General features: G+C 47.5%; 1 protein-coding gene and 1 long non-coding RNA gene across 3 annotated transcripts in view; both read left to right on the top strand.

The window, feature by feature from the left end:
* LOC311578217 (uncharacterized protein) overlaps positions 1 to 15,060 on the top strand; it is a gene marked incomplete at both ends in the record, with an annotated part of 42,120 nt that extends 27,060 nt beyond the window's left edge. Inside the window, 2 exons of the mRNA XM_084748017.1 lie at positions 9,209 to 9,333; positions 14,915 to 15,060. Coding sequence (XP_084604143.1) covers positions 9,209 to 9,333; positions 14,915 to 15,060 — 271 coding nt within the window. The remainder of the gene's footprint in view (positions 1 to 9,208; positions 9,334 to 14,914) is intronic.
* Positions 15,061 to 16,771: 1,711 nt separating this feature from the next.
* On the top strand, positions 16,772 to 26,042 carry LOC311588526. Of its 2 annotated transcripts, XR_014776235.1 has the most exons (4): positions 16,772 to 17,827; positions 19,031 to 19,330; positions 19,950 to 20,972; positions 25,858 to 26,042. It is a non-coding gene; the product is annotated as an uncharacterized lncRNA (long non-coding RNA). The 2 variants fall into 2 exon arrangements; XR_014776236.1 differs by lacking the exon at positions 16,772 to 17,827 and having other exon boundaries at positions 18,692 to 19,330.
* Positions 26,043 to 27,552: the final 1,510 nt, after the last annotated feature.

The following is a 27,552-nucleotide window of genomic DNA, read 5'->3' as shown; positions in this document are numbered from 1 at the left end:
GCTCTGTCCTTCAGATTACTTCCAGGTGGAGTGACCTACTGAGAATGAAAAAGACTGTCACAGTCAGGGGCCACTAGCATTTCTGCATGTGAGAAGAAGAGCAGCTATCAAACCATCCAGTGTTCCCAGCTAATGAGACAGAAGAAAAGAGCCCGCTCCTCTTCAAAGCCCTAGGCTGCCTTTGGAGGCTTACCGTGGCAGCGGCCTCATAAATACCAAGCCTGTTTCCTGGGTGACCACAGAGAATGTGGGTTTTTGGGGGTGGGGTTCTCTGGGTTTCCCTAGGGGAGGGGAGGAGTTGTACCACTCACTTTTCTCCTTTCAAGAGTAGGTTCCCCTAGACAACTTTTGAGGCACCGTCTTTTAGACTAGGAATGGCAACTGCCCATTGGTTTTTGTCTGTGCACCAAGACCCACATTTTCAGAGGTCATTTGCAGGGGGAGGAGTCATTGGGGGAATAAGGGAAACATGAGTAGCAAGTTTGGAGATGGAAACTCTTTTGTTGATCTTTAGGTTTTTCTAATAGTTGATAGTGTGGTGGGGATTCGGCTGGGGGTAAAATATGGAGTTTGTATTCCTAAGAAACGACACCAATCGAGTACAGAAGACTGTAAGGCAAGCGGAGATCATAGCATTAGAGGAACATTCAAGCTCCAGGAGGTGTAGAAGAGGATACGTAACTGTGAGGGTAAGGATCAGAGGCTAGGAAGGTGACCTTCTGGGTGGTAACAGAGAACCAAGGGCCTGGCAGTAGCTGGAATGTCCAGGGGGAACTGTGTGGATCTGGCTGCCTGGGATATCTATTTGGAAAGTAACCTGACTCAGGAAGATCACAGTCAAATGGATGAGACTTACGTGGCAGACAAGTCCATGGCTACGGGGGTGGTGATGGGAGACCAAGGCTACTGCGGGATGGAGGGGAGGAGTGGAATACAGATACCATGCCTGCAGTGTCAACTGGGCACACACGATTTTCATGAATATGTGTTGAACACGTGGGGGTCAATAGACAGAGCTAAGAGGTGGATTAGTTGACCAGGTTTTGGAAGAAAATGCTGGGTTCTGCTTTGAATACACTGATCTGGAGGGATCTGTGGGTTATCATGAAGATGGGCAGATCCGGTCAGTTTCAGTGACATTGTCACAGTAGATGTATATTCAATCCTGGGACCCTCCAGCTTTAGGGCAGGAATTAATACCAAAGTGGTTGGGAATACTCAGAGAGATGGCAGAAATGAACGCTGGACCTGCTTAGTTAACAGTCTGCATTCAGGTTTCTCACACTCAGCATCGTGATAATGTTGAAAGAAGAAAGCTAAACTTGTGTAGGCACACACCTGTAACTCCAGCCCTGAGGAGGCTCAGGAGGGAGGGCCTCCGAGCTTGAGGCTATTGTGAGCTCTATAGTGAGACCTTGTCTCAAATAATCAAAAAAGGAAAAGGAAAAAGAAAAGGAGCTGGATTCCTTGGCCTGGCCTGAAAATATTCCTTTGAGTGCCTGCGTGTTAGTTAGGTGAACTTTTCCTGAGGAGTTGAACAAATGTCTGTTTATCCCAGATAGGACAGGAAGACAGACCACAGCAGCAAGTCTACGTAAGCCTGGTTGAGTGAACCAATGAACATGGGTGACTGTTCTCACTGAGGAGAACAGCTTTCCTCCACCTGTCCATAAGTCCTCAGGGAGGGGTGGGGTTTCATGAGCTATCCCTCCAACCCCCTACCTCATGATGGAATGATATTAGCTTGGTATTATGAGAGTAAGCACAGATTGTTGAGGGTTCAAGAGGGCAACAGCTGTGCCGTGCATAGACGAGAGCATTCCAGAACACTGGATTGGCAGAGGCAGTTTCTTGAAAGAAATGGAGCAGGGAGGTTTGCACTTAGTGCATTGTATTTGTGAGGTGAACAGATACCTAACCTGTGAGGTCTTAGTGAAGACATTTTGGGCAACTGGGACCCAGGTCATTTGAAACAAAGGAATTAAGAGAGGAAGTGCATTTACACGGGACTCTGTTGCTTGTATCACAAGGCTAAGGTCTGCCCTCTTTCCTGTGGTCAGTACTACACTGCTCTATTTGGATAGAAGCAGGTGGCTAAACACACATGCAGAGACACTGTCAATATTGTCAGCTCACCAACTTTGGAATCCCCCTACTGGCTCAGACTTCCAAAACTCCTTTCTGTAAGGACAGGAGTAGCTGACAGGCAAACTTGGACATTCGATGATGAAAAGAAGTGTGTCAAGAGGATTCGTTTTTTCTTTTGTTTTCTTTCTTTTTCTTTTCTTTTCTTTCTTTCTTTTTTTCTTTCCTCCTCCTCCTCCTCCTCCTCCTCCTCCTCCTCCTCTTCTTCTTCTTCTTCTTCTTCTTCGACAGGGTTTTTCTGTGTAGCCTTGGCTGTCCTGGAACTTGTTCTGTAGAAGAGAGCCACCCACCCCCAGCTCATTTTCTTATAGTTTTGGTTGTGAGCCTAGCCTTTAATGGCTGAGCCATCACTCCAGCCCCAACTCATTTGCTTTAAGTCCCCTGGCCTGGTTAACACAGAGAAGCTGGTGAGATGGCATTGCTGACTGCAAGTGGGAAGCAGGGCCTAGCTACTTGTGACAGCAACTGCTGGAGGATGAAAGGGCTCATGAGCTCCTAGATGTCCCAACAGGCATGGGCCCATGGGGCAAGGTGCTGGGGACATCAAACTGATGAAGCTGTTTGAAGGAGGATGGGCAAGATGTATTCTAATAGGAATTGTTGGACATACAGCCTAAGGTTAACACAAAGTCAGGGCTACTATAGAAACTGGAAAGATTGTATGCAAACCCAATTAAAACAGCATCAAGCCAAAGGGGGGGGGGCAATGTTATTACCTTTTATCAAGGAGAAACCAAGGGTAAGTCAGCTCCAGGGATGATTAGATGCAAACGTTTAGATGTCTCAGGATGTGTCTGTCTTTGTTCCTTTCCTCTTTGCTTGGAGTGGAGTCATTTTTGGACAGGCTTCCAGCACAGCAGCTACCAGCAGCTATGTCTTCTCCCTTATTGCTTAGCAACATCAGTTGAAAGAAAAGTTTTGGGCAAAAGCCTTGCTACTGAACCTCACTTGTATCAGTTGGCCCATTCTTCCATCTCTTATTATTTGGAACGGTGATCCTTTGAGAAAGAGAAGAACCAGGAGACAGCCACTGCTGCCAGAGAGAAGGATGCTCTGACGGACTTGACTTGGCTTGGGTGTGTCTATCTGTGGAGATGGAGAGAGACGGAGTTGTCTTTAGCCAAATGACACAGAAGGGGAATGGGGAGCAGGCTGTTCTCACAAGGAATATCAGGTTCTGCGTGAGTCACACCTACAAAAGTGGAAACAATGAGTCTTGTAACAGGGTAGGGAAAGGCTTGGCGCTTTGTGAGCTTCAAGTTGCCTTGTAATGTGCACAATCTCTCTTCACACCAGGTCCCTAATGTCCTAAAGAGCACGGTCTAACAAGATAGATGGGACCTCTGAATCTCTGCCAACTTTTAGGGTTCAGAATGGGACCCAGGATTCAGAAAGAGTGCCTCAGCATTTCCTGTGATCAAGACCTGAGTGTAAAGATGGGTGTGAGGGTAATGGATTTGGAGGCCATAATCAGTGTCACATGACTTGGTGGTGGGCACTCAGGGTAGAGGTGACCACTGAGAAGGGGACTAGTACAACTCCACCTAGTTTCCAACAAAGTCACATCGTATACTATTTTTAACCATAGCCTTCTTCTTAGAACATAGGTGGAGTAGCCCCAATGCCTTAAACTATCCATTGGCCAAGGGTGGTGGGAAGTCTAGATCTTAGACGACACATTTAGGATAAATGAGAAGAATCATGATTCATACAAAAGAAGGTGGTGACGCATAAGACATCTACCTGTGTTGTCATGACAGGCCCAGGCTGTGACTATTTGAAAACAGAGACGGGCCAGGAGAGAGGCCAATACAGCAGGAGGGAATGACAGTTCTTCACAGTGCTACCAGGGACCAGGCTGGAGGGCAGACTCTCTCTAGTGATCTCTCAAGGCTTTAATGATTTGACAAGAGCCATGATTTCATGACAAATAGGCTGCAAGTTGGGACCCCTTCCCCCGTCACCATACTTTTAACACTCAGTGGACACTTTCCAATACATGATTTATTATTATTATCCTTGTTGCATGGTTAGACATCATTGGCAAGGTGCCCAGGGACCTGTAGAAGGCCTCTCACTCTTGCCTTTGTAAGTACCCCTAATGAAACTTAACGGGACACACACACACACACACACACACACACAATATATATATATATATATATATATATATATATATATATATATATATATGATGAGGACTGGTTAGGAAGAGGGAAGAGGTTGATAAATGGAGTGAGAGTGAGACAAGAAACGGTAGTTGGGGTGCAAATATCAAAAAAGATTAAATACAGGTATGAAAATAATGCCCTAATGTTGGGGGATGGTCTGATGTGTTTTGATGCTAATTACTGCTTGCTGTCTGACCAACCTTTTGCTTAATAGAAAGCCATCCCACCTGAGTAGGGCAGAGGAGATAGGTGGGGCTAGGAGAGTGAGGAATTCTGGGAAGAAGAAAGGCCGGCCAGGACGAGGAAGGAGAGAGACCTGAAGTAAAGAGAGGAAGGCCGCCATGGGTTAGATGGAGGAGACGCACTAGCTGGCATGGATGGAGAATCCGGCCCAGATGAAGAACATTAACAAGTATTTGGGATTATGGATGGGAGGTAACTTGATAGAAGTTATTAGAAGCAGATGGCATGGGATTGAGAGAGGGATCCCCTGCCTGAAGTCCTACAGTGGAAAGTAGTTTAGAGGATTGATATCTGCCCTGCTCCAGGTTAACTAAGGCTATTTTAAAATATTACAAGTGTCTGTGTCTTAATTGATCACTAGCCGGGCCCGGCTAGTGATCAATTAAGACACAGACACTTGTAATATCTACAGGTAATACAGATAATTTTTAAAACAATATCCTAATAAGACCCATTATTATGAATAATTATTGTATGCATTAAAAAAGAATTTTCAAATCATCCAATAGGAAAATAGATGAACATAGTTGAGTAATCCAATTATTACTAGAGATATACAAAGTTAACTGCATGAAGGCTATATTTTTTTGTTTGTTTTTTGGTTTTTTGAGACAGGGTTTCTCTGTGTAGCCTTCGCTGTCCTAGACTAGCTTTGTAGACCAGGCTGGCCTCGAACTCACAGCGGTCTGCCTGCCTCTGCTTCCTGAGTGCTGGGATTAAAGGTGTGTGCCCAGCTCGGCTATATTATTTTTTGAACCCTCAAATGATACAGATGAAACCAAGTCACAGCCAGGCACGGTGGCACAGGCCTATAATCCCAGCCCTCAGGAAGGCAGAGGCTGGAAATAGCTGTGAGTTTGAGGCCAAACTGGTCTACAAAGAGAGTTCAAGACAGCCAGGACTACACAGAGAATCCTTGTCTTGAAAAACAAGCAAAGAAACAGAAACAAAGTCACAATCCTAATCTGCCGCCAGTCAGCTGCTGCTGCAGTAATGCTGCTGCACCTGCAAAGCCGACCCCTCAGTGTGCTGCAGCAGCCTCCACACTCTGTTCATATTTTCAGGTCTGCACCGTGGTTTGGATTCTGTTGATGTGGGCTGTGCTCACCTGGTCTTGCCTGGGAATTACATAGCCCTATGGCTCAGGCTGAGCCTGGCTAGCTTCTTAAATCTTGGTAGTTTGGGGGCAGCAGTTATGCAAGACAAAGTCCACTTCCAGGGACTTTGAGGGATCAGACAGCTCTCTCTGGGCCAAGTGAAAACCATACAGGCACTGACAACTCTTCTTGCATCTGCCAACACGGCAGTGGCTAAAGCAGGTCACATGGTCTGGATCAATGAAAGAGTAGATCCTCTGGTGTTCCTGCTTGTCCATGCTACAAAGCGTTATATCGAGTATAACGTCAGATATCCCAATTGGTCAGATAGGAGGTGGGTGCTCTAGAGAGTCTCAGCAAAGAATTACACAGAATATAATGTTAAACTCTTACAATTCAACTACTAAATTTGGAACAATAAAATGTAATTATCATGAATTTTTAGAGGCATTGAGATTTATTATTGGATCCCAGAAGTTCGTTCTATAATGGTAATATTTGATTCCCCCGCCTCTATTTAGGCTTATTATTGATCAAAAAGAAAATGAGACAACTCTTGATTCAATTTATGGTTGACCGACTCCCAACAGAGCCTTGCGCAGTCGGGCTGGCCTTGAACTCACTACAGAGCTGAAGACAGCTTCAGGTTATGATCTTCCTGTCTCCACGTCCCAGTGCTGGGATTACATGTGTGCTCCAGCATGCTTAGGTTACTGTGCTGGAGTCGGAACCCAGGCAAGCCCTCTGGATTCTCTTGGCCGCATCTCTCGAGGGCTGGATCGTGGGCATGCACCTCCACTCCAGCCTCTCTCTATGCGTATTTGAACACGTAGAAAGCTCTTCGACTTAAAAACGAACAAACTGTGTCAGTCAGACATATCTGAAGCTGTAAGTGCATGCTCCAAACAATAGCACACTGTAGGGTGTAATCACTTTTCCTCCAAAGCAATATTGCTGACTGGCCCGAGACTTGTATGGAGTATCGACTGTGCTCCCAAGTCCCCCACATCATGTGCCCTTTGACCCCGTTGTCCCTTCTCTTTTGGTTCTCTGCTTTCCTAGGCTGCCTGCTCAAGACCTCATGACACCTTCTTCCTTTACAGATCTCCTTGGAGGAGTCTCTTCATTGCTCTTTCTCCTTTCTGGGTGATCCTTGAGCACTGGATCTCTAGGACCATCACCTGGGCCTGACTTCTCTGCTGGGCCTGTGGATGGAAGCCACCACAGGCTCCTCTGTCTCCTCTCCTGCCATGTTCCTTCTCTATGCCAGCTGCTGCAGGGATTGGTGCCACAGGGTCCCTGGTCACGACAGCTGCCCTTCTATGTTAGGTGAGCGGGTCTTTGCACTTCTTCTTCTCTTGTCTGCATTCTCTTCAACTTTGACTCCTGTCAGCCGTGCCCACCCGGTGCCTACATGGTGGCCAGGGCCACAGGCCCAGCAGCAAATGGAGCCAGGGCACAGGACCTTGTTCTAGCCTCTGATACCCCTCCCTTCCTGTAGGAGTGCAACCTGTAGACCTGGGCTCTTACTGCAGGTGCATGCAGATGCTGTGTGGTCTGGGTTGGAGACGTAGCTCAGGTGGTAGGATGTTTGCTTAGCGGTGTGAAGCGCTGGGTTTGATAACCAGCACCGCATAAACCCAGCATGATGGCCTGCCTATAATCTCAGTGCGGAGCTCCATGTTTAGTGAGACTAGCTGTTTCGGTGTGCTCTGGATTCAACTGAGACAGCCTGCCTAAAGTAGGAGCAATTGGGAAGGCACACATGCATGTACACATACACGTGTGCCTAAACACATGCAAGCAGGCATGCGTAGCGCGTGCATAGTATATACACACAGAAATGCATATTATCAGGGCCACAGACTCCTAGATTCTGTCTGGTTCAGGAATCTGTGTTTTCCATGTCCGCTTCTGGGGACTTTTTGGCTGTTTTGAGACCTGATGCCTTGCACTGTGCAACAAAGTCAAGAATCTTGATGTCACCGAGCCTGGGCAACGTCCTGACATGTTGCTCTCCTGTCTGTTCCTTTCCCATCTCTCCTGTTCCATGTACTCGACAGTCCACCTATCATAACCAGTCTGTTCATAGTTGGAAGAAATGCACTCACTCAAGGAGTCTTTCTCGACATATCCAGGTGGCTTATCTTTAATATTCTCAGTATATCCTGATAAGAAATTTGCACATAAAGAAATTGGGCCTCAGAAGAGTTAACAAGCTGTCCTGTTCCCTTGACTGGGAAAGCTCCATAGGGAGGGAGGAGGTCCAGTGGGCATGCGTACTTACTTCCTCTGGTTCTCGGCTTGGACGGGTTCCTAGGGGTGATGGATTGCAGTGTGCCCTGAAGCTGAGCTGCTGAGAGACACAGCTTGCGCTGCATTTAATGAGAAAGCGCTCCTGAGCCAGCTGGAGACAAAACCTTTCAGGAGATCTGCAAGGCCCATGAAGGAAGGTTTTATTTCCCTAGATACATTTTCACCCAGTGGGCTCCCTGCAGGAAGCCTGGAGAAAAATCTATCTATTATTATTATTTTTTTTAAATCCTGACTGTTTGTGAAATAGAGTATATTTTTAGCAAATCTGAAAACTTTGGAGACAAATCTCATTTGTCGGGTCCCGGCTCGAAGCAGGCACTCCCTCAGTAAACCTTTGTTAGACGCTGCTGGCTGTTGCTCATTGAGGGAGCTGAATGATGAAGATGTCAGCCAGCCTGACCGTAAACCATCATCTTTATGACTCCATAAAGAGGAACTCGGACAATAGTTGGGATGTCATCTGTGAATGTAAGAACCGTTTCCCTGAAGTCCTTGTGTCCATCAGGAAACCACAGCGCACTGTGCTCTCAGCACTGGGGCCTATTTTAACTTTATGTAAAATGCCAGCTTTTTATTGGAGCTGATCGAGTTTGCAATGAACCGAAGTGCACAATAGCTGTGTCTTCTTTGGTTGATGTGTGGCGTATTGGATGTGATTTAGAGACGTAGGAGTGTAGAGAGAGAACCAGGGTTTGAAACACTATTCCCAACGCAATTAGGGTAGTTTCCAAACACTATGATGGTATTTAAAATGAAAGAGACATGTTTACAAGGTTGGGGTTTCTTATTGTGCCATTTAGTGAGAGTCCGCTTGAGCTGGGCTGGTGCTTTGGAGACCATGTTGAGAACAGAGATGTCATACCTTAAGATGCTCACAGCAGGCCATGTCAACGGCGTGCGTAGGGCAACAGAGAGTGTGCAGAAGGTCCGGTAAAATGTGATTTGGATGGACAAAGAGAAGCTAAAAAAAAACTTGGCTGGGTTCTAGAAGGATGTTGCAAAGAGTAGTGTGTGCACCTGTGGGTCCTAGAAAAGGCATTGACTCAAGGGATTGGGAACATGGGTAGCTGCATGAAGGGTTGCTGCAGGGGGCAGGCGCTGACATAGGGGAGACTTCTTGTACTTGAGGAGGGTGGGGCCGGGGGAGGGGTGCGGCGGGTACCTGCCTGATAGCCTAACTGCTGCCTAAGGTCATCAGTCCACGAGTAACCACGTGGAGCATTTCTGTTACTTTAGGGGAGTCTGTATGCTGCGAACGCACAAATGCTGCATTTCAGGTCAGCAGATTCATCACTTGACAGCTCGTGAAAGGCCCATCCGCCTCTTAGCCCATGGCTGTGGGGAAGATGTTACACACTCAGGTAAGAGTTGTGCCACTCTCTCCCTGCAGCCTTTGAAATCAGGGGTCACTTGGGCTACATGGCCTCTGGGGGGAAGGGCCCTGCTTGATGATGTCGAGAAAACTGGATGCCTGTGGAGATAAAGCTTGGAGGGAGCCTGTGCACATAGCCACCTGTCCCTGGACCTTGCCTTGGAAGGTGGCCAGCCTTTGGCTAAGAACTGGTTGCTGATAGCTTTGGGGCTTGGCTCCAGGCTCTTGTCTCCTGAGTGCTGACAAATGCAAAATCCCTGGGCTTCCTTGAGTAAATGTTTGGGGACTGCCAAGGAACCAGAGTGATCGTATTTGGCCTCAGAGAGCAGTATTCCCAAGACCACTGGCCTTGTACTTGTCTCCAGTGCCAGGCACGCTGGCTGGCTTCACTGTGGTTCTCTGGGGGTAAAAGTTGCTTTTAAAACCTGTGTCCCACCTCCTTTACCCACCTCACCCCCCCTGCTCCCCACCACTGCCCTAGAACCCCAAGCTTGCCTTTTTAGGACAGCACACTTGTGCCTGATCCAGGAGTCTGCTGAGATCATGAGCTTATGTGTTTGAGTCTGAGGCAATCTCAGGTCCACAGTATTTACGGATGGATGACACCAGTCGCGGGTTATTCTTCTCAGCTAGACGATGCATGGACCGAAAAGGAAGACCCAGCATAGAGCAGCCAGCGGGAGTCCTCACACGGCACTGTGGCTGCTACCTAAGAGTCAGCACCAGGCAGGCAGCTGACTTTGTCTCTTTGTATAATGACAGGTGTGTTGTCCTCACTTGGGGTAGGACCCTGTCCCCCAGAGCTGGAAACCAATGGCGGCACGCTTGTGGCATCTGCAAGCTTCCAGATGAAAGCTGTCCTTTCCTGCAAGCGTTATTAATGTGATTTGTAGCTAACGTGTTTATGGACTTGGCAGTTGCAAAGGATACTACTCCAGATATGCCGGGAGAAGTCCAAGCCGTCTTTAGATGAGAAATCACAGTCGACTCCCGACTTTCCGTAAATGGCAAGCTTTTCCTTTCCATATAAGCCCCGAGTAGCCAGTGTGAGTCTTAACCTTTCTTCTTATTTATAAAAGCAATACATGCTTGTAGAAAAACCAGGACAACAAAAAGATTAAAAGGGGACTGATATTGCCAGCCTTGTTGCCTAATATCTCCCCTGCCACATGGCTGAACTCGTGAAGGCTACCTTGTTTTGCAGATTTTGGGACGCCTTTGAGTTAGGAAAAATCTAGGCAGTTCAACACTGTAGTTTCAAGGCTAACCAAATTCCACCTGTCTTCTTTTAAGCAGCCTGTGCTGAAGAGGCCTTGGTGTGTTCCCCTTACGAGAAGGGCAGGCAGTCCTCAAGTACTGGGAAAAGGAAGGCATGGCTTTTTTCTCCTTGTTGGATGGGGCTGATGCCATCCTCACTTCCGGCTGTTGGTGTATCTGTGTGGCAGGCCTGTGAGGGTGGAAGCCACTGCTGTGCTATCTGGTGGTTCACGTGGCACGTGGATACATGGCTCACAGTGCGAATGGCTGAACTGATAAGACAATTGGACCCTGACTCTGCCTTGAGTCACCCTGCAGCTCCTGTCTCTGTCCCTGAGATCACTCACAATGACAAACTGTGGTTTCTGGATCCCTGCGGAAACTGTCATTTGGAGAGTGACAGCTTATCTGTCAAAGGGCAGAGACTGCAAAAATGTGCAAGCGCTTCTGTTCATGGTCAGGTGGGCAAGGGCTGACGGGAGCACAGGAAGAGCTCCCCTTTCAATTACATGTGCGTCTCCTAACATGGCTTCCCTGGGCTGACAGGGAGTAATGGAGCACAAATAACATGACATTCTTTATCGAAATAGAGCAAGGTTCAAATCTGGTTCCAGAATTTTCTAGTTGTGGGATCACAGGCAAACATACGATCTTTCTAGAACCAAGAAAATAAGAAAGAAGGGAAAAGAAAAAGATGAGCATACGATTACATTGGTTATTTAAGAAATTCATGTGGCCTTGGCAATGGAGCAGGCGCCTCCCTGGTTTGTGGGCAGGTGTCTCTATCTGTTTGATGATATAATAATTAATTAATTAATTTGTGGAGTGCCCTGGGAAGGCATCTCGTTTCTTGTAGCTTTGACTGTGGGAGATGACTGGTCCTATAAGCTGGGCACCAGGTGAACAATTATATATATATAATGTGTATATATATATGTGTGTGTGTATGTATATGTATATGTGTGTATATGTATGTATATATGTATTCATATATGAAACTATGTGCAGTAATCTTTTCTATGCATTTTTTTCAGAAAAGAAAACAAAGGCACAGGGAGGTTAACACTTTGCCCAAAGCCCAGGGCTATCAGCAGTGAGCCTACAACTTGAATGTACTTGACTCAGCTTTAGAGCCAGTGCCTTAGGCTCCGTTTTAGTGATGTCAGTGGGTATAAGGAGGGTTCGGGGGTAAGAAGAAAGTATTTTTGTCATCTTTCAAGTCAGCACCCCACAGCTCAAGAGCGACGGCATTTCCTGACTCCATGTGCCTGAATCTGTGTGTGGACAGCAGGAGAGAGAGAGGGAACATCACCTTGTTTCCTTTGAATCCGCATGGACTCCCTCCTCTCACACGATGAGGCCCTGTGTTGGCCATGCTTGTCGCCTGCCACGCTCCACGTAGAGCTGATAACCGACATGATTCTTCTGTGACTTTAGTAGATTGTCTTCAAGCCCTGACATTCCTGTGATATTCGAGTGTCTGGCTTTTGTTTGCTTGTTTCTGAATGTTCCCAGTTATATCCCTGAGATGGATCCCGCTGAGGGACCTGCTATATTCCCCCACAGGGGCTTCGGAGTGGCAGGCTCCATTTTCCACAGCCTCTCACAGCTTGGCTCCGGCCTGTGGCCTGGCTTCCCCCAGGCAGATCTACCTCATGGGATTTGGATGGAGCGAGTGGACAGCATGAGGCAGGGCTGGGTTTTCACTGGGCCTACAGGACTGTGGGCGCTCTGGGCTTACCTATGACAAGTCACAGCAGAAGTGTCATTGTCAGGAGGTGAGGACTTGGAGCCCACTTCAGGGTGCCTTGCATCAGCAGGGAAACAGTGGCCTTCTGGTTAGCTGGCTCGTCCATCACAAGCAGCTTGTTATCTGGGAATTGTAGCTAAAATCTCAGGCCCCAGCCTGTTTAGCAAGCCTGTTTATCACTTTTGTAAGGATCTGAGGAGTCCCCATATTACATACCTTCCTGCATAGACCAAGCATCAAATTACATCACTGAGCTCGACCCTGCTGGCTGCTATGGGTCTTTCATTGTTGTAGAAACTTAGTGAGGAGGAAAAATAAAAAATAAAAAGAAACTTAGTGAGAGTTTTGTTATTTTGGTTTTTCAAGCATCGTTGATTCATGGTATGTGAGAAGTCTTCGAATTCTTTTTCCCAATTAGGATGCATGTCCTTCGAACCGGCTACACCTGACCAATGAGCTTCTTGCACGAACCGCTCAGCCTGACAGGTGAAATCCTGTTTCCATGGGAAGCCGCCGAGAATCACAATACTCCCATTGCTAAGATCTGGTCTCGTGGCTCCGTGTTGCTGTCTTTAGCTGCTGTTTCTGCCAAGGATTTTCTTGGCTTGTTCTCGCCTGGAGAAGCACAGCCTGTCCTCTGCTGCTCCGTTCCCCCAGAGAACTCATCAACGGACCCACCTTCCTCTCTGTGTCTCCTGGGGAACCCTGACACTGATCCCCGAAGCCTCCCCCATCTTTTCTTCCGTCGGCACCTCTTCAAGTTCCTCTAGGGCTGGCCTGGAAGGCTTGCTCGGTGTTACAGGGCAAGACCTGAGCTGGATGCCTTTTCCCCGGAGGAATTCCTCTTAGAAGGGTGTCCGTACCCGGTTGTCTGTTGATCACAATGAGCCTCAACCCCAGAGCCAGGCTGGAAGCCTCAGTGCATGCTCCCATCCACTGATGGCTTCTCTTTGGTTTACTGCATGTGAGGTGTCCCAGGGCATGGCTGACGTCACATGCTTAGAGGAATGACACATCCACCGTAACAGGAATAAGCCTCAGCCTGCTTGCTTCTGAGACTTGCATCTTCGGTGGCACATGCATGGCCAGTGTACTTATCACTGAATATAGTTTTCAGACTGTAGCTCTTGACCCTTCTACAGGATATCAAGTTAGTTCAGGGTTTGTTCAGCTGGGAGCATACAGGACTGATACAAACAAGAGTGGTTTAAGCATTGCCCTGACCAGCTTTTGCTAGTTGTAGGCATGTTTACATGTGTGCTAGTCAGGCAACACCAGAGAACAAACTAGTAGGATCCACATACACACACATGCATGCACCTGCACACATATTTAGTGCAAGGAATTGACTTACGTGATGCTAAGGGCTGTCTAGGCGAGGCTGAAATCCAGTAGCCAGGCCAGCAGCGAACAGGAGAAACTCTTGGGCACAGGTTGAGATCTCCATCCATAACTAGATTTTCTTACTCTTCAGGGCTCTTGTGACATTTTAAAGCAGTCATTGGATAGGCGTGTGTACCTGGGATTGTGATTTAACAATGAACTTTGAACTGTGATTAGAAGGGTAGGATGCAGTGAGGAGCTCGTTACCTTCTCATGCTTCTGTTTTGGGGATGACGCAGTCAGCCTTGCTCTTTCCCCTCTGCCTCTTACTCTAGGTTGTGTAGGCCCCAGGGAGGGAGGAAGCAAGCAGACTGATGATGCTTATTTTAGTTATTATAAAAGCTGAGTGCCTCCAAGGCCATGCATAGTGACCCTTCACACATGCTAAGTGGAGGTGGAGTGAAATCAGTGATGGTAGAACTCCTTGATGCTCCTAGCCCAGCTGACAGTCTCGTAGTGATAACCGCTATTAACAGAAGGAAGACCCACTTCCTGTGGGCTTAGGGTGGATCCTGAATTCCAGGAAGCAAAGTCCCACAGGAAGAAGAGACAGGTAGTTTCTGTGAGTGGAAGAGTCCATGATCACACACACAGTCTCCTCATCCCCCAAATCCAGAACATTGAAAAGTCAACATGAGATGTGGATGGTGATACAGGTTTGTAATTCCAGCACTTAACAGGTGGAAGCAGGAAGATCAGAGTTCACAGTCAACTTTAAACTATGTAAAGTTTAAAGCCTGCCCTGGCCCTGGCAGCAAAGACCTTGCCTCAAAAAGTTCCCAAATAACCAACACACACACACACACACACACACACACACACACACACACACACACAAACATACACACATTTTTTAAAAAATTGAAGCCTACACACACACACACACACATACACACATGCACACACACACACACACACCAAATCCAGAAGAACCAAAACAACCAAATGAAAACCCAGCGTGTGCAGGAAACAGCAGGTTCCCTCTTGTCGCATCTCACCGTGCCCTTTGCAGCCCAGCTGTTTTACAAAGGAACAGCTTACTCATAGCTCCCAAGCTGAAGGTACTTCTAGAAGGAACATCTGACGTCACGGCTAAACAAAGAAGTCATAAATTGTGAATGTATATGAAAAGAGAGCCTCCTAAGTGGGCCTTCTCTAAATTGTATGTGTCTTCCCACAGGAGCGATCCATTCATCCGTAAAATGTCAGCTGGCCAGACAACACTCCAAGTGCCGGGGAGAGAACACTGACAGAGACAACGCAGAGACGTTCCTCAGGTGGTACTGTGGTCTGAATCCTTGTGAACTCGCCAAACTCATATGTTAAAACTAATTCCTGGAGTGATGGGATTAGGCACAAGGGAGGTGACTGGGTCATGAGTATAGAGCCAGGAGTGGATGGGATCAGATCCTCTAAAAGAGGCTCCGGAGAGGCTCCTTGCCCTTCCCACCAAGTGAGAGAAGTCGAGAACATACCATTTAGGAAGAAGGAAGCCTTCATCAGGCACCCGCTCTGCCGCCGCCTTGATCTGCGGCTTCTAAGCCTTCAGAATCACGAGCAGTACATTTCTATTGCTTTAAAGTCCCTTGGTCGATGGTGTTTTGTCACCGCAGCTCGAACAGACTAGGGCAGTGGTTCTCAACCTTCCAAATGCTGTGTCCCTTTAACACAGTGCCTCGTGTTGTGGTGGCTCCCAACCACACAACGATTTCCGTTGTTACTTCATAACTGTCGTTTTATTGTTGTTATGAATTGCAATGTAAATTCCTGATACATAATCCCCAAAGAGGTTGTGACCCACAGGTTGAGAAGCACTGGGCTAGATCTACAGGCAAAGGAACTGTAGCCTGCCTGGTGAGGGCTGGGCACATGCCACAGCTGGGCAGAGAAGGGCAGCAAGAGGAAAGTCTGCAGTGTGTCTGGTACAACGACACTCTGGAGAGGCAGTATAGCTGCACGGTTAGAGGCACCCTTTACCTGGAGCGTATGCAGCATGTTTAGTGAAAGCCGCTGACTGTCCCATGACTCACACTGCCAACTTGTTCCTCCAAACCAGCCACTGGATATGAATGATTGAGCTTGGTTTTTTTTCTGAAGGCACAGGAGCATAGCTAGATCTGTACAAGATCAAGCCAGCCAAGTCTAGGGCACGGATTGGTGGGTGGGTGGGGGCACACCCTTAGCTGAGGAACTGTTGAAAATTGATGGCTACTAAGGAAGGGAGAGTCGGTTTTCTTTGTACAGTGCTTCGGATTGGCTGCGCATGTCCCAGGGGATGGCCCTACGCCCACGCACATGCACTAAGTGGACTCAATGGGTTATTTTAAAACAGTACATGGCGGGGGGGCGGGGTTGGGGAGAGGTGAGTAAGGAAGCTGTGGGAGGGAGGGAATGGGGTAGGCTTGATCAAAATACATTATATTCATGCATGAAAAAAAAAATCTAATCAAGGAGGTGACATTCCCAGGTATTGAGTTTCCCTCAGCTGGCAGGTTCCAGTGGCCACGGGATTCTCCGTGTCGTTACTCTAGACTGTTCTTCTGGTTTGCAGCACTCCACCAGTGTTTTTCTTCTTCATCCCTCCAGAGAGTTTTCTTGGCCATTGCATCTGAATACTTATTAGATTTTGCTTCTTGACCCTCCCCTCCAACTGTCCCAAGCTGTCCTATTTATAACTTGCAGCTGTTGGCAGGTCTGCAGTGTTAGCCTTTGGGGAGACATACATAGGCTGGGTTGCTTGCAAGTTGTCTGGGAACACAGGCTGAGGCAAAGGAGACACCCAGGCGAGCTTTTTCTCTCAGAATTTATGATGAAAAGTTGGATTTCTTGAGCCAGGAGTTTACGATGGACAACAGCCCTGTGTTTGTAATTTGCAGAAGGATGGGGACGGCACATTCCACCTCGGCAGGAACTGGCTAAAACCAGCTTTTTGACTCACAAATTAGTCAATAACTCTCTAGCAAAAATTAGAAATTGTGACTTAGTTAAAAATTTGCTTCTCTTAAAGGAAGAAGAGGAAGAGGAGAAGGAGGAGAAGGAGGAGGAGGAGGAGAGGACCCAAAATGGAATATTCGGGGCAAAATTTGAATAAGAGTTTTGGGCTGAGTATTATTCTTATGAAGTGTACATCTTACTGTGCATATGGCATGTGCTGTGGAGGGGGTTAGTGGAGGTGGAGATGGATGGATAATTCAGGCTGGCTTTAGGTATAAATCATCCACACTCCATCCACCTGATAAGCGTATATAATTTCATGTTGACCTCTAATGGGCTTCCAGGTGTTCCCCAAGCTCTGCCCTCCAAAGACTTTTCCTGCTCACCGTCAAAGCCTGAAGTGGGTACCTTTGGAGAGCTCGCCTCCTCGCTCTGAAAAGCTGTCGGGGGCTTGCCTTTCTGCTGAACGGTTTTGTCCCTGGTTCTATTAACTAACTTGGGATCGTCGACCATGGACGAGAAGCTGCCGCTGACTCGTGTGCCCTCGTTTTAACAGCACCTGGAACCTTTCTCCTTCCCTGTTGCTGTTTTTGGGACTTCTGCCCATCTCACTCTCTGCTTCATGGAGGCTCAGACGGAAACATGTGTTTCTGATGCTCCGTATCGTGGCCTGGGAGGGACCCGAGGGGAGCCTTCCCTCCTCCAAATTTGTCTCAGACTTTAGCACGTCAGAACTCATTGCAGTCAAAGTCAGAGGAGCCCCAAGCCTCTAGTTTACTCACTTCCTGACAAACCCAAGGGCTTCGGAGAAGCCTCAGTTCCTGGGTGGACCAGACAAGGTGGTTTGACTGGAGCTGGAAAATGCTGCTGCCTAAGAGCCATTGCTAAGCTCTGTCTGTTCGCTGCAGGGGAGTAGCAGGATTTGTCACCACTTACGTAACAATGCTCTTTCAATCTTCTAACAATGTTCTCTCTTTTTGATGCCTTTTAAAATATGAGCAAAAAGATGCACCCCCCCCCCCACCATGCTGTCTTGTTTATAGAAGCTGATAAGTCCTTAGCTCAGAGTCAAAGCTGGTTGAGCATCATCACGTCTCTCTCTCTTATGCCAGCTCCTTCTGGCTCCTGGATGGCACGGGCTGTGGATTGGGTTATCCTGGTGAGTGTTGAGGAGTTGGCATCTGCAGAGGGCTCTGGGATTACTGAGTGATCCAGCGCTGGTCTTTAGGGGGTGGGGGTTGGGCGATGTTGTTATGCTGCTTGGTCCAGTTGGGACCTGGTTCTGGGCTGGTAGCTATGGCTGCCAGTGGCCAGGCCAGGAGGCGAGGGATGAGGAGAATGGAGTTGGCATTTCAGCCTGGCTTTTCAGCACCTCTGTCTTCTCTTTTTAAAAAAGACCTAATAGAAGAAAATAGTTTCCAAGAATTCTAGCACAGAGAGTCCTTTAAAGAGCATGTTGGCCATCTCGGTTCTTTTTATAATGTTCTTGTTAAACAGGGGTGTGTGTGTGTGTATGGGGGGGTGGCATTCATCTGTGCCATGTAGGAATATCCATGTGATGGTGGTGGCTGTGATGGCCAGAGATACAGTCCAGGGACAGACGTCCTTACCCGATCCACCTCCACTCTTCATACACTAATATTGAAATGCTCCATCTATACCCCCAAAGTGAACTGGATTTTAGACTGCTGTTTGCTTGTCCCTGCCTTCCCTCCCCCCGGGCCCCCCCCCCCCCGCCCCATCTACTGACTGACAGAGCCACACAGTGCTCCCAGAATTCAGGACACTGACGTAGGAGCAGCATCTGGAACTCAGGAATTTGAGACCAGCCAAAAAGAAAAGCAACAGCCTCAAAAATCACAAAAGATACTGCTCTTGCTGTTGTCTAAAAGCTGAGTAAGAGCACCTCCAAGAAAATAATTCACATTAACAGCGAAGTAGAAGGGTTTCAGTGACTGGATTCTACCCTTATGAGAGATAAATTTAATATTTCATTGGACCATTTTCAAACTCTAGCCATACATGACCCTTTGAAATAGGGGCTAAACATGTGTAATCCTGGCTGTCCTGGAACTCGATCTGAAGACCAGACTGGCCTCAAACTCAAGAGATCTCTGCCTCTGGAGTGCTGGGATTAAAGGCCACCACACCAAGCTTGGAAACTTTAAAAAAAAAATTACTTCCTGCTGGGTGCAGTGGTGCATGCCTGTAGTCTCAGCATTCAGGGAGGCAGAGGCAGGTGGAGCTATGTGAGTCCGAGGCCAGCCTGGTCTACAGAGCGAGTTCCAGGACAGCCAAGGCTACACAGAGAAACCCTGTCTCGAAAAACAAAAGAAAAGTACTTCATTGATTTATTTTGTAGGTGTATGTGAGATGTGTGCCATGGGATGTGTGTGGAAGCCAGAGGACATCCTGCAGGAGCCACTTTTCTCTTTCCCCGATGCACATCTGGGGATTGAACTCGGATCGTCAGACTTGACAGGAGAGGGCTCCTTTACCCACTGAATCATCTCACCAGCCCTCTCATGCACTTAAACAGTGTATTTATTAACTGTCATCTATTATCATTACAATTCAGATAGTCACTAACTGGCAAGGGTCTCGAAGCAATTTTCAGATATGAAGAAACTACAAACTAGGCCCGCAGCGAGGGGGGAGACAGGTAAGTGTACATTGTTGGGGAAATAGTGTTAAGGTAGCAATAGGAGGTGTAGATTCCCATGAGACATCCTCTTGAACAAATCCCTCAAGCCTTTGGCTAAATGGTCCAGTCTTTGCAGTCAGGGGTCTGATCCAGACACCCTGGTTTGGTGGGGAGCAGGAATAGCCAAAAGTAGGTAGGGAGTTGGCACTGAGGGATCTAGTCATCCCCCTCAGATATTAATTAATTATAAAATAAATAAAGAATACAATCAAGAAAGAGGAGAGGACAGAAAGTAAGCCAGAATAGAGTCCTCGGACCAGGCCATGTTTGAACATCATTGTGAGGTAAAAACGCCAAGGAAGGACCCTAGAACTGTGTAGGGGAAAGTGAAGACCCTATGATCAGAAGGAGCCGCTGTGGAGGACAGGACCCTGTGCTCTGCAGCTTTCTCTATCTGCTCTAACCCTCATACTGACCACTGACATCCCCTAACTTACACCGGGGTAAACTACAGCAAAGAAATGGGAAATGACCAGTCCAGCTGCACCCAGGTGGGACTTGGGGGTGGGGGTGGGGGTGGGGATGGGGGTAACCAGAATCCAAACCCCATTAGTTCCTTTTCTCATTCTTCTCACAGTGACGTCACCTCTCTGAAAGCAGCTTGAAGGAAGACAGACTTGTTTGGGCTCATGGACTCAGAGGGTCAGCCTCTTGGCTCTGTAATGGCAGGAGCACCAGGGTATCAGGAGCCTGTGGCACAGGAGCATTTTTGTTTCCTAGTGGCCAGGAACCAGAGAGAAGGGGAATTTGGGAAGGGGGCCCAGGTGAGATATAGCCTCAGGGACATTCCTATCCTACTTCCTCTATCTAAGACCCCACTCTTAAAGTTTTCAGAACCTCCCCTATGGTGCTGAGTCGCGGATCAGCCTTTCAATGCACGTGTGTCTCTGAGCGGGGGCAGGGCTAACCATGACAGAAACCACACAGCTGTTTGCCTGCTGAGGCTGTGCTCCAGCCATTAGTAATTAAGTTAAAAACAATTGTGCTCTGAATGCAGTGCTCAGAGGAAAATGCTATGAAACCCTCAGGCCTTCACCTGACACAGCTGAGGTGGGGACTGTGACGCCACTTGCCCACTATGACCCTTCCAAGCAGGTGGAAGACCAAAGCCAGCAGCAACTGCCCTCCCAGACCCCATCAGCCATGATGACCCCCTTCACAGCCCTATTGTGAAGATGGGATATTGATTATTATGGATTATGCTTCTCAACAAATCACAACTTATTCCACAGAAGAGATCTCCCTGAACAGCTGAGTAAAAGGATGAGCAAAGAAACCACGTGTCCAGTTTATTACATGGATACAGTGAATTCAATATTAAGATGTAGGGTGTAACAATTGGATTGCATCGCTGATGTTGGGGATTCTGAGCTTGGCTCAGCATCTCAGGCCTCCACACGGAGCAACAAGTCCTATGGTCTTCTGGAGAATTTCCTGGCACGGAAGCAAAAGATGAGTTCCAACATTACCACAGCACAGAATGAAGTCAAGCCTGGGCTAATCAGTTTCCTGAAGTGCTTCTTACAGGAAAGACATGAAACCTGCTGTTTATCCTGGACTGGAGGGACACTAGGCTTTGCCAGTCTTCAGGAAATATCAGGTGATATGCAAACCCAAATTAACATTCACAGTCCTATTGAGGCTGTGGTTTTGTGGTAGAGAGGAGTAGAGGGATGTGGGGAAGCTGGGAGGCATGGTTAGAGCCCCTCCCCCTTTACTTTTTTGTATTTTTCAAGGCAGGGTCTCTTTGTGTAGCCCTGGCTGTCCTGGGACTTGCTTTGTAGACCAGGCTGGCTGCAAACTCAGAGATCTGCCTGCCTCTGCTTCCTTAGTGCTGAGATTGAAGGCGATGTGCAACTACTGCTAGGGAAAGGCCTCTCTCTCTCTCTCTCCCCCCCCCTCCTCCCTCCCTCCCTCCCTCCCTCCCTCCCCCCTCTCTCTTTCTCTCTCCCTCCTTCCCTTCCCTCCCTGCTTTTCTCTCTGAGTCAGGGTCTTATGTAGCTCAGGTTGACCTTGAACTTCTGAGCTATCTGCCTCTACCTCCCAAGTATGACGCTTATACCTGGGAAAGCATTCTACCAGCTGAGCTACACTCCATCTCTCGGATATATGTCCCTGTCCTGCAGCAAGCAGGAACGAGCTGGTAGTGCATCACACCTACCCAGGGCTTGGAATATGGAGGAAAGCTGGCTTTTAAGGATTCTGACTCTGGAGGCCACAGTCTCATAGGCAGTGCTATAGAGCCTAGGGAGGTTTTGTCAGAAGTTCCACAGGTCTGAGCACTGGAGGGAACAACAGGACACTGCCAGGAAGGGAGCTTCAAGATCTGTCATTGTAAAGCAGCAGCTCAGGAAAAGCCTTGAGGTGGTGACCAGAGCTGATGACAGCTAAGTCTTGATGGATGAGTGTCCCCATACCGGTCACGAGGACTGAGGGTACATCAAAGCCTTGAGTAGGTGACCAGAGCTGGCAACAGCTGAGTCTTGATGGCACTGTGGCAAAGCCCTGGATGTTGTGGGCACTGGGGAGACACTCTTCAGTGGTACTTGCTAGCCACAGAATACGGCAAAGTCACCAAGGAAAACAACTAAAAATGTAAAAGATGGCTCAGTGGTATAGAGTGTTTGCCTAGTGTCCTCTAAGCCTTGGGCACACAATCTCTAGGGACATAAAAAAATCTGAAAGGTCCTTTTCACGCGGGTTCTATCCGGAGGGAACCGGGAGGACTACCACTCCATGGGCGTGCTTGGCTGGGGAAGAAGGACATAGACCTTTTAATAGCTGTGAACGATGAGGTGAACAGAGCTTGGAGGCTGAGGGGGTCAGGAGACAAGCTACTCTGGGAAAGGCTGCCTCTTCCACCCAAAGCTAATTAGGCCTCTGGTGTCCGTGTTTGCTACCGCCGCACTGCTGCATGAGCGTTAGCCCAGTAGGCACACAGCGCTTCATGGATGGATGAGTTTGGGGAGGAAGGAGGCAGTTGACCATGACAGGGAGGGAAGGAGGTTAGTAGAAGGCGCTGCCTGCTATCTGAGGATCGGGCGAGGTTGTGCTTTGGCTTGGGTTAGTACAGAGGGAGACTGAAGTCGCGGTTGCTCTGGCACATTTGAGCCCGGAGTGGCTCAGAGTGCTTCTTGGAGGCATTTTTAATAGTTCCAGTGTATTCAGGCATGTATACGACACTGGAAACTTTGGCGATATGGTCAACATGGAAAAGCCAGTCCCTCACCCTACCCCCCCAGTTCTGGAAAAATAGCATTCTTCAAGCGCAGACAGATGGGCAGGGGGACGGGGACGGGGCTCCAGCACACACCCAGACCAGGGGGACAAGCTCGGCAAGCGCTCATTCCTGCCAGAGCTTTCGTTATGGCCTTGGCAGTTGTGTCCTAGAGACATTTAACTCTGTACTTAATTTAAGTTTAATAGGCAGCTATTATGTTAAATAGAGACCAGCTGAGCTGATTATTTAACACAGAGTTATGGTCACTTAACAACTATGTGGTTTGCCTGTTGCATCTCAATAAAGGATTCCCGGCACCCTGCTATTAGTACCATTTTGCTTTTAGTAACTGTTCCTTTCTTTGGTGCTGGCCTCTCTTTAACAACTAACTGCCTGAGGGTTCAAGAGCTTCCTGCTCTACTTTCCAGCCCCAGACGGGTTTCTTTGCCTGGGCCTGAGGTTCCATGAGTCCCTACGGTCTGCACAGAGTTCGGGGAAATGAGCTAAGGTGGCATGTGGCCACGAACGAGGCTGGCCTCGAGGACAGGAGTGGGCTTGTGGCTGCAGGCCAGCACCTGTCAGCAGAGTTTGGGACACGTCTCCCTATGGCAGCTTGGCTTTGCTGGGAAGCTCAGAAAGTGCAACTGGGCTCCTATCGTGACAGAGTCCCTCCGGATTCTTCTAGAAGAAAAGAATCTATGCGTAAGAAAGAAAATCAGGAGGAGAACTAGAGGGACACTGATTCAGGAAGTGGTCTCTGACGCCATATTACTTACGGTGTGGTTCACGGTCCTCTGCGTGTCTACAACCTGTTTTAACTGGTTTGCACATTGAGTATGGGAAGGTAGGAATTTGTGTGCCGTTATGTGAAACTGCCATGATGTCCAAGCAGGGAGGTTAACAGAGCCAGTGGCTGGATGGAGTAGATCCACTCAGGCATGACAGAAGACCCTGTCATGTGTGGTAGCACCAAGTGCTTATCCGACAAGGACTGGAAGCTTAAAGGTCAGTCTTTCAGTTCAGACACTTTCAGATCCCTTGCTTTAACCCTTTATGTCCCACCTCATCTGCTTCCATCCCTGGTACAATACTGTGCTACAAGCCAGGGCTGCAATCTCCCGTAAGCAGATCAAAAGCGGGTGAAATGGCAACTCTTATGTATATTTTATCACAATTAAAAAAAAAACAAACCAGCTTGTCCTTAAGATGACGCCTCCTGTCTTCAGGACCAAATGGAACCCTGTTTGCTTGTTAAAATTGACGATGACGATGATTAAAATAACAAGAACTGAACCACCAAGCTTCAGACAGATGGTTTCTGTGGAATGTGAGTCATATCGCAGCACAGCTCTGTTTTTTTTTAAATAAAGATTAGATAGATGACGTGATACATGGATGGGTACGTGACTGACAGAGAGATCGATGATGCGTTGTTGATGCCCTTGGATTGATGGTAGATGATTCATACGGACAAGCAAACATACAGAGGCTATAAACATAGGTAGTGGGAAAGGTCTATCAGGAGAGCCATTTGAATGAGGGGGACCAAATTGGAGCTGTGAAGTAGCCAGCTCTCGTGAGAGCAGGGAGCTGTTAGTGGCTAGAACTGGAGCTGGTCTGTGGGAGGGAACCCAGCCACCACCTGGACTGGACTGGGAAGGTGCAGACAGAAAGAGCTCCCCCACCCAGAGGGGGCTCATTGGCTAACCTGGTTAACCTACTTGGTGAGTTTCAGGGGTATGAGAGACCCTGCGGCGAAAATAGAGTGGGTGGTGCCTAAGGAGCAGCACCCACGCTTGCCCTCTTTGCCTCAGCATGCACCCTGCCCTTACAAATTCAGAAATGGTTGTGATATACTCTGCACGGCCTTACCAACGGAGGATGCGCTTGTGCCCCAAGGCTCTAAGCTTCAAAGTTCTACACCATGTGCTGGAACCACCCTGTAGAAGCACAGGGTCCCCACAGCACTTGGGTTGGGGGTGGGGCAGCCCCAAAGGAACCCCAAGTCTATTTGCTCAGCTCATGTCTTTCCCCAAAGTCCTCTAGAGGTTGGTCCACCCACCCACACTTCAGAACCCCACAGAGGCAAAGCTGAGCCCTGGAACCTCAGTTTTTCCTTTCCTTTACTCCCCAAATATAGCCCAGATTTTCTTTTTTTTATTATTAATTTATTCAGATTACATCTCAATTGTTATCCTATCACTTGTATCCTCCCATTCCTCCCTCCCTCCCGCTTTCACCCAATTCCCCTCCCCTAAATCTATGACCGAGGTGGGCCTCCTCCCCCACTATATGGTCATAGGCTATCAAGTCTCATCTTGGAAGCCTGCTTATTCTTTCTTTGAGTGCCACCAGGCCTCCCCTACCAAGGGAAGGTGGTCAAATATGGGGCACCAGAGTGCATGTCAGAGTCAGTCCTTGCTTTCCACACAGATTTCTTAAAGATCTTAAATTTCATTAAGTCTAAAGGTCAAGATCTTATTGGATTTGAGTATATGGTATATGTTCAGAAAGCCCACTAATAAGGAGAATGTGGAATAGCCAGAGATTTAAATACTGGACCATTTTCATCTTATTATCAGTTTCACATGTCTCCTTTTTGAGTATATTTTATTTCTTTTCATTTTAAAAATTTGATCTTGTGTAGCCAACCATGATAACGCCTGTCCCTTCATGAAAATGGATTCAGCCATCTAAAATCACTGTCCAAGAATATTAAATGGGAAATTCCAGAAATAAACCATGCAAGCAAGTTTGAAATCCCATGCCTCTCTGGGCAAGGCAATGGAGCCCCGCCCTGTGCATCTCAACACTGCTCTGGATGTGAACCGTTCCTCCGTCCAGTGACTCCACCATGCTGTTTGTGATGCCTGTCAGCCACTTGTCAAGTTGACAGCAGCGGAAGGTGGACGGGAAGGCTGCAGAGAGGTGGAGAACCAGCTCTCTTCATGCATGAGCTCCTGATGGGTTGCCTAGTCCCAAGTGGTCAGCCCTAAACACATGTACAGATGGCAACACTAAATAGACTCCATAGGTTCTGTGTGTATGTGTGTGTGTGCATGTATATATGTAAAGCAATAATAATTAAGAATAAGAGGTCATGAAATTTGAGGGGGGAGGGGAGACACAGGGGGAGTTGGGTGGGGGAATAGAAATGTTGTAAATATAGTAATCACATGTAAAATTTTCAAAAGATTGTAACTGAAAAATGTAGAGGTTGATTGTGGTACTCAGTGCTTGTAGTGATGGTATCCTTTTCCTACAGGAACAGTGATGCTGGCACTAGGGATATGTCCAAGGGAAGCTATGAGCGCTTCCTAAATATCAGCCCACATCATCTGCACAAGAAGGGTTGGTACAGCAGAGAAGGAATTTGAGAGGGCTAGAGGATGCCTCAGCGGATGAAGTACCTGCAGCAGAAACAAAGAACTGGGGTTTGGATCTCTAGAACGCATGTAAAATTCAGGCCAGGAGGCAGGCACGAGGATTCCCAGAGGGAGCTGGCTACATAGAGTAGCTAAAATTGGCAAGCACTGGGTTCAGTGAGGGATGCTGCTTCAATAAAGTGTCTCCACTTTACTCAATGTCAACTTCTGGCACACACACACACACACATACACACACACGCACACATGCACATACACACACGTGTAGAGATAAGAAAATGAGTACACACTCACCCACCCATACCATGCACACAGACATTTAGAGAAAGAACAGACACATCCAGCCACCCATCCATACTATGCACAGAGACATTCAGAGAGAGAACAGACACATAACTTTTAAAACAGTATGCTCATGTAATCCTTTTGCTTTCTTATTGGAATTTTGCTGTTGGTCTCTTATGTGTCTAGTTTATAAACTGAATTTTATTATAAGCATTTATAGAAAAATACAATCTATATAAAATTTGGAACCTTGGTATCATCCAAGGTTCTTGGGACAAATGTCCCAGAAGTGAGGGGGTACAACTGTACACTGTACCTCACAGCTGCCTCTGCTGTGTGTCTCAGTGCATCTCTTTATTGCAAAACTCAGCTTCTAAGGAATTCCTTTTACTTGTGGTCCGACACACTTCAGTGGGTACACTGCTTTATATAAATATATCCATAGTTTGTCTTGTCCTTGCTTGTCTCTTTGACTTTTCTTTTCCCTGCTAGAAACTGTATTGTTTTCTTTTCCAGATGATCCTGAATCTGTGATGTACCCTGTCTAGAAGCATTGTGTGCAGGTCCAGATCAACTGTTCTCCATCCTATGAAGGGATGTGGCTAATGTGAGCATCTTCACTGTTGTCGTGACAACACGGTGATGAAGGATACGGCATTTAGTGGCCAAGACACAGAGATGTCAGCTGTCTGAATGCATAGACCCCTCCTCAATAACCAAGTCATAGAGACAACCCCTCCTCAATAACCATAATCCTGTATGACCTCCTAATATGCTTATAGCGATATCATGGGGGAAACAAAACAAAACAAAATAAAACAAAACCTTCTGTATATTGTTGGAGTTGAAAACCTAAGTTTAAGTTAGATGGCTAACCGAGTCATTGTTTATATGGATTTCATTTTTCCAAGAATACAGTGGTATGAAGAATCGTCCTTTGCTGGTTTAAAGCTTCCAGGGCTTAGTGAGATGGCTCACCTTGCTGCCAAGCCTGAGGACCCACCTACAGGTAGGAGAGTGCTGACTCCTTCATGTTGTTCTCTGACCTCCACACATATCAGGACATGCATCTTAAATGTGCATAAAAATATAAAAAAATAATAAAATTAAAAAAACTTTTCCAGGAGTCACTCTTGATTTCAGGTAATCCTGTCAGCTTCAGCTGTGCCTCTAAGCACCCCACTTCCTTCTAAGCCTAGCTGCACAGCTTTGTGGCTGAAACTATTGCACTCTCAGTAGTCTCATGACTATGTACAAGTAGCCACGTGTAGGCCCTATTTCAAGTCCAT

The sequence above is a fragment of the Acomys minous genome (assembly GCF_964271855.1).
Source record: "Acomys minous genome assembly, chromosome: 2".
Lineage (NCBI taxonomy): Eukaryota > Metazoa > Chordata > Mammalia > Rodentia > Muridae > Acomys > Acomys minous.
This window is presented reverse-complemented; position numbering and strand designations above follow the sequence as displayed.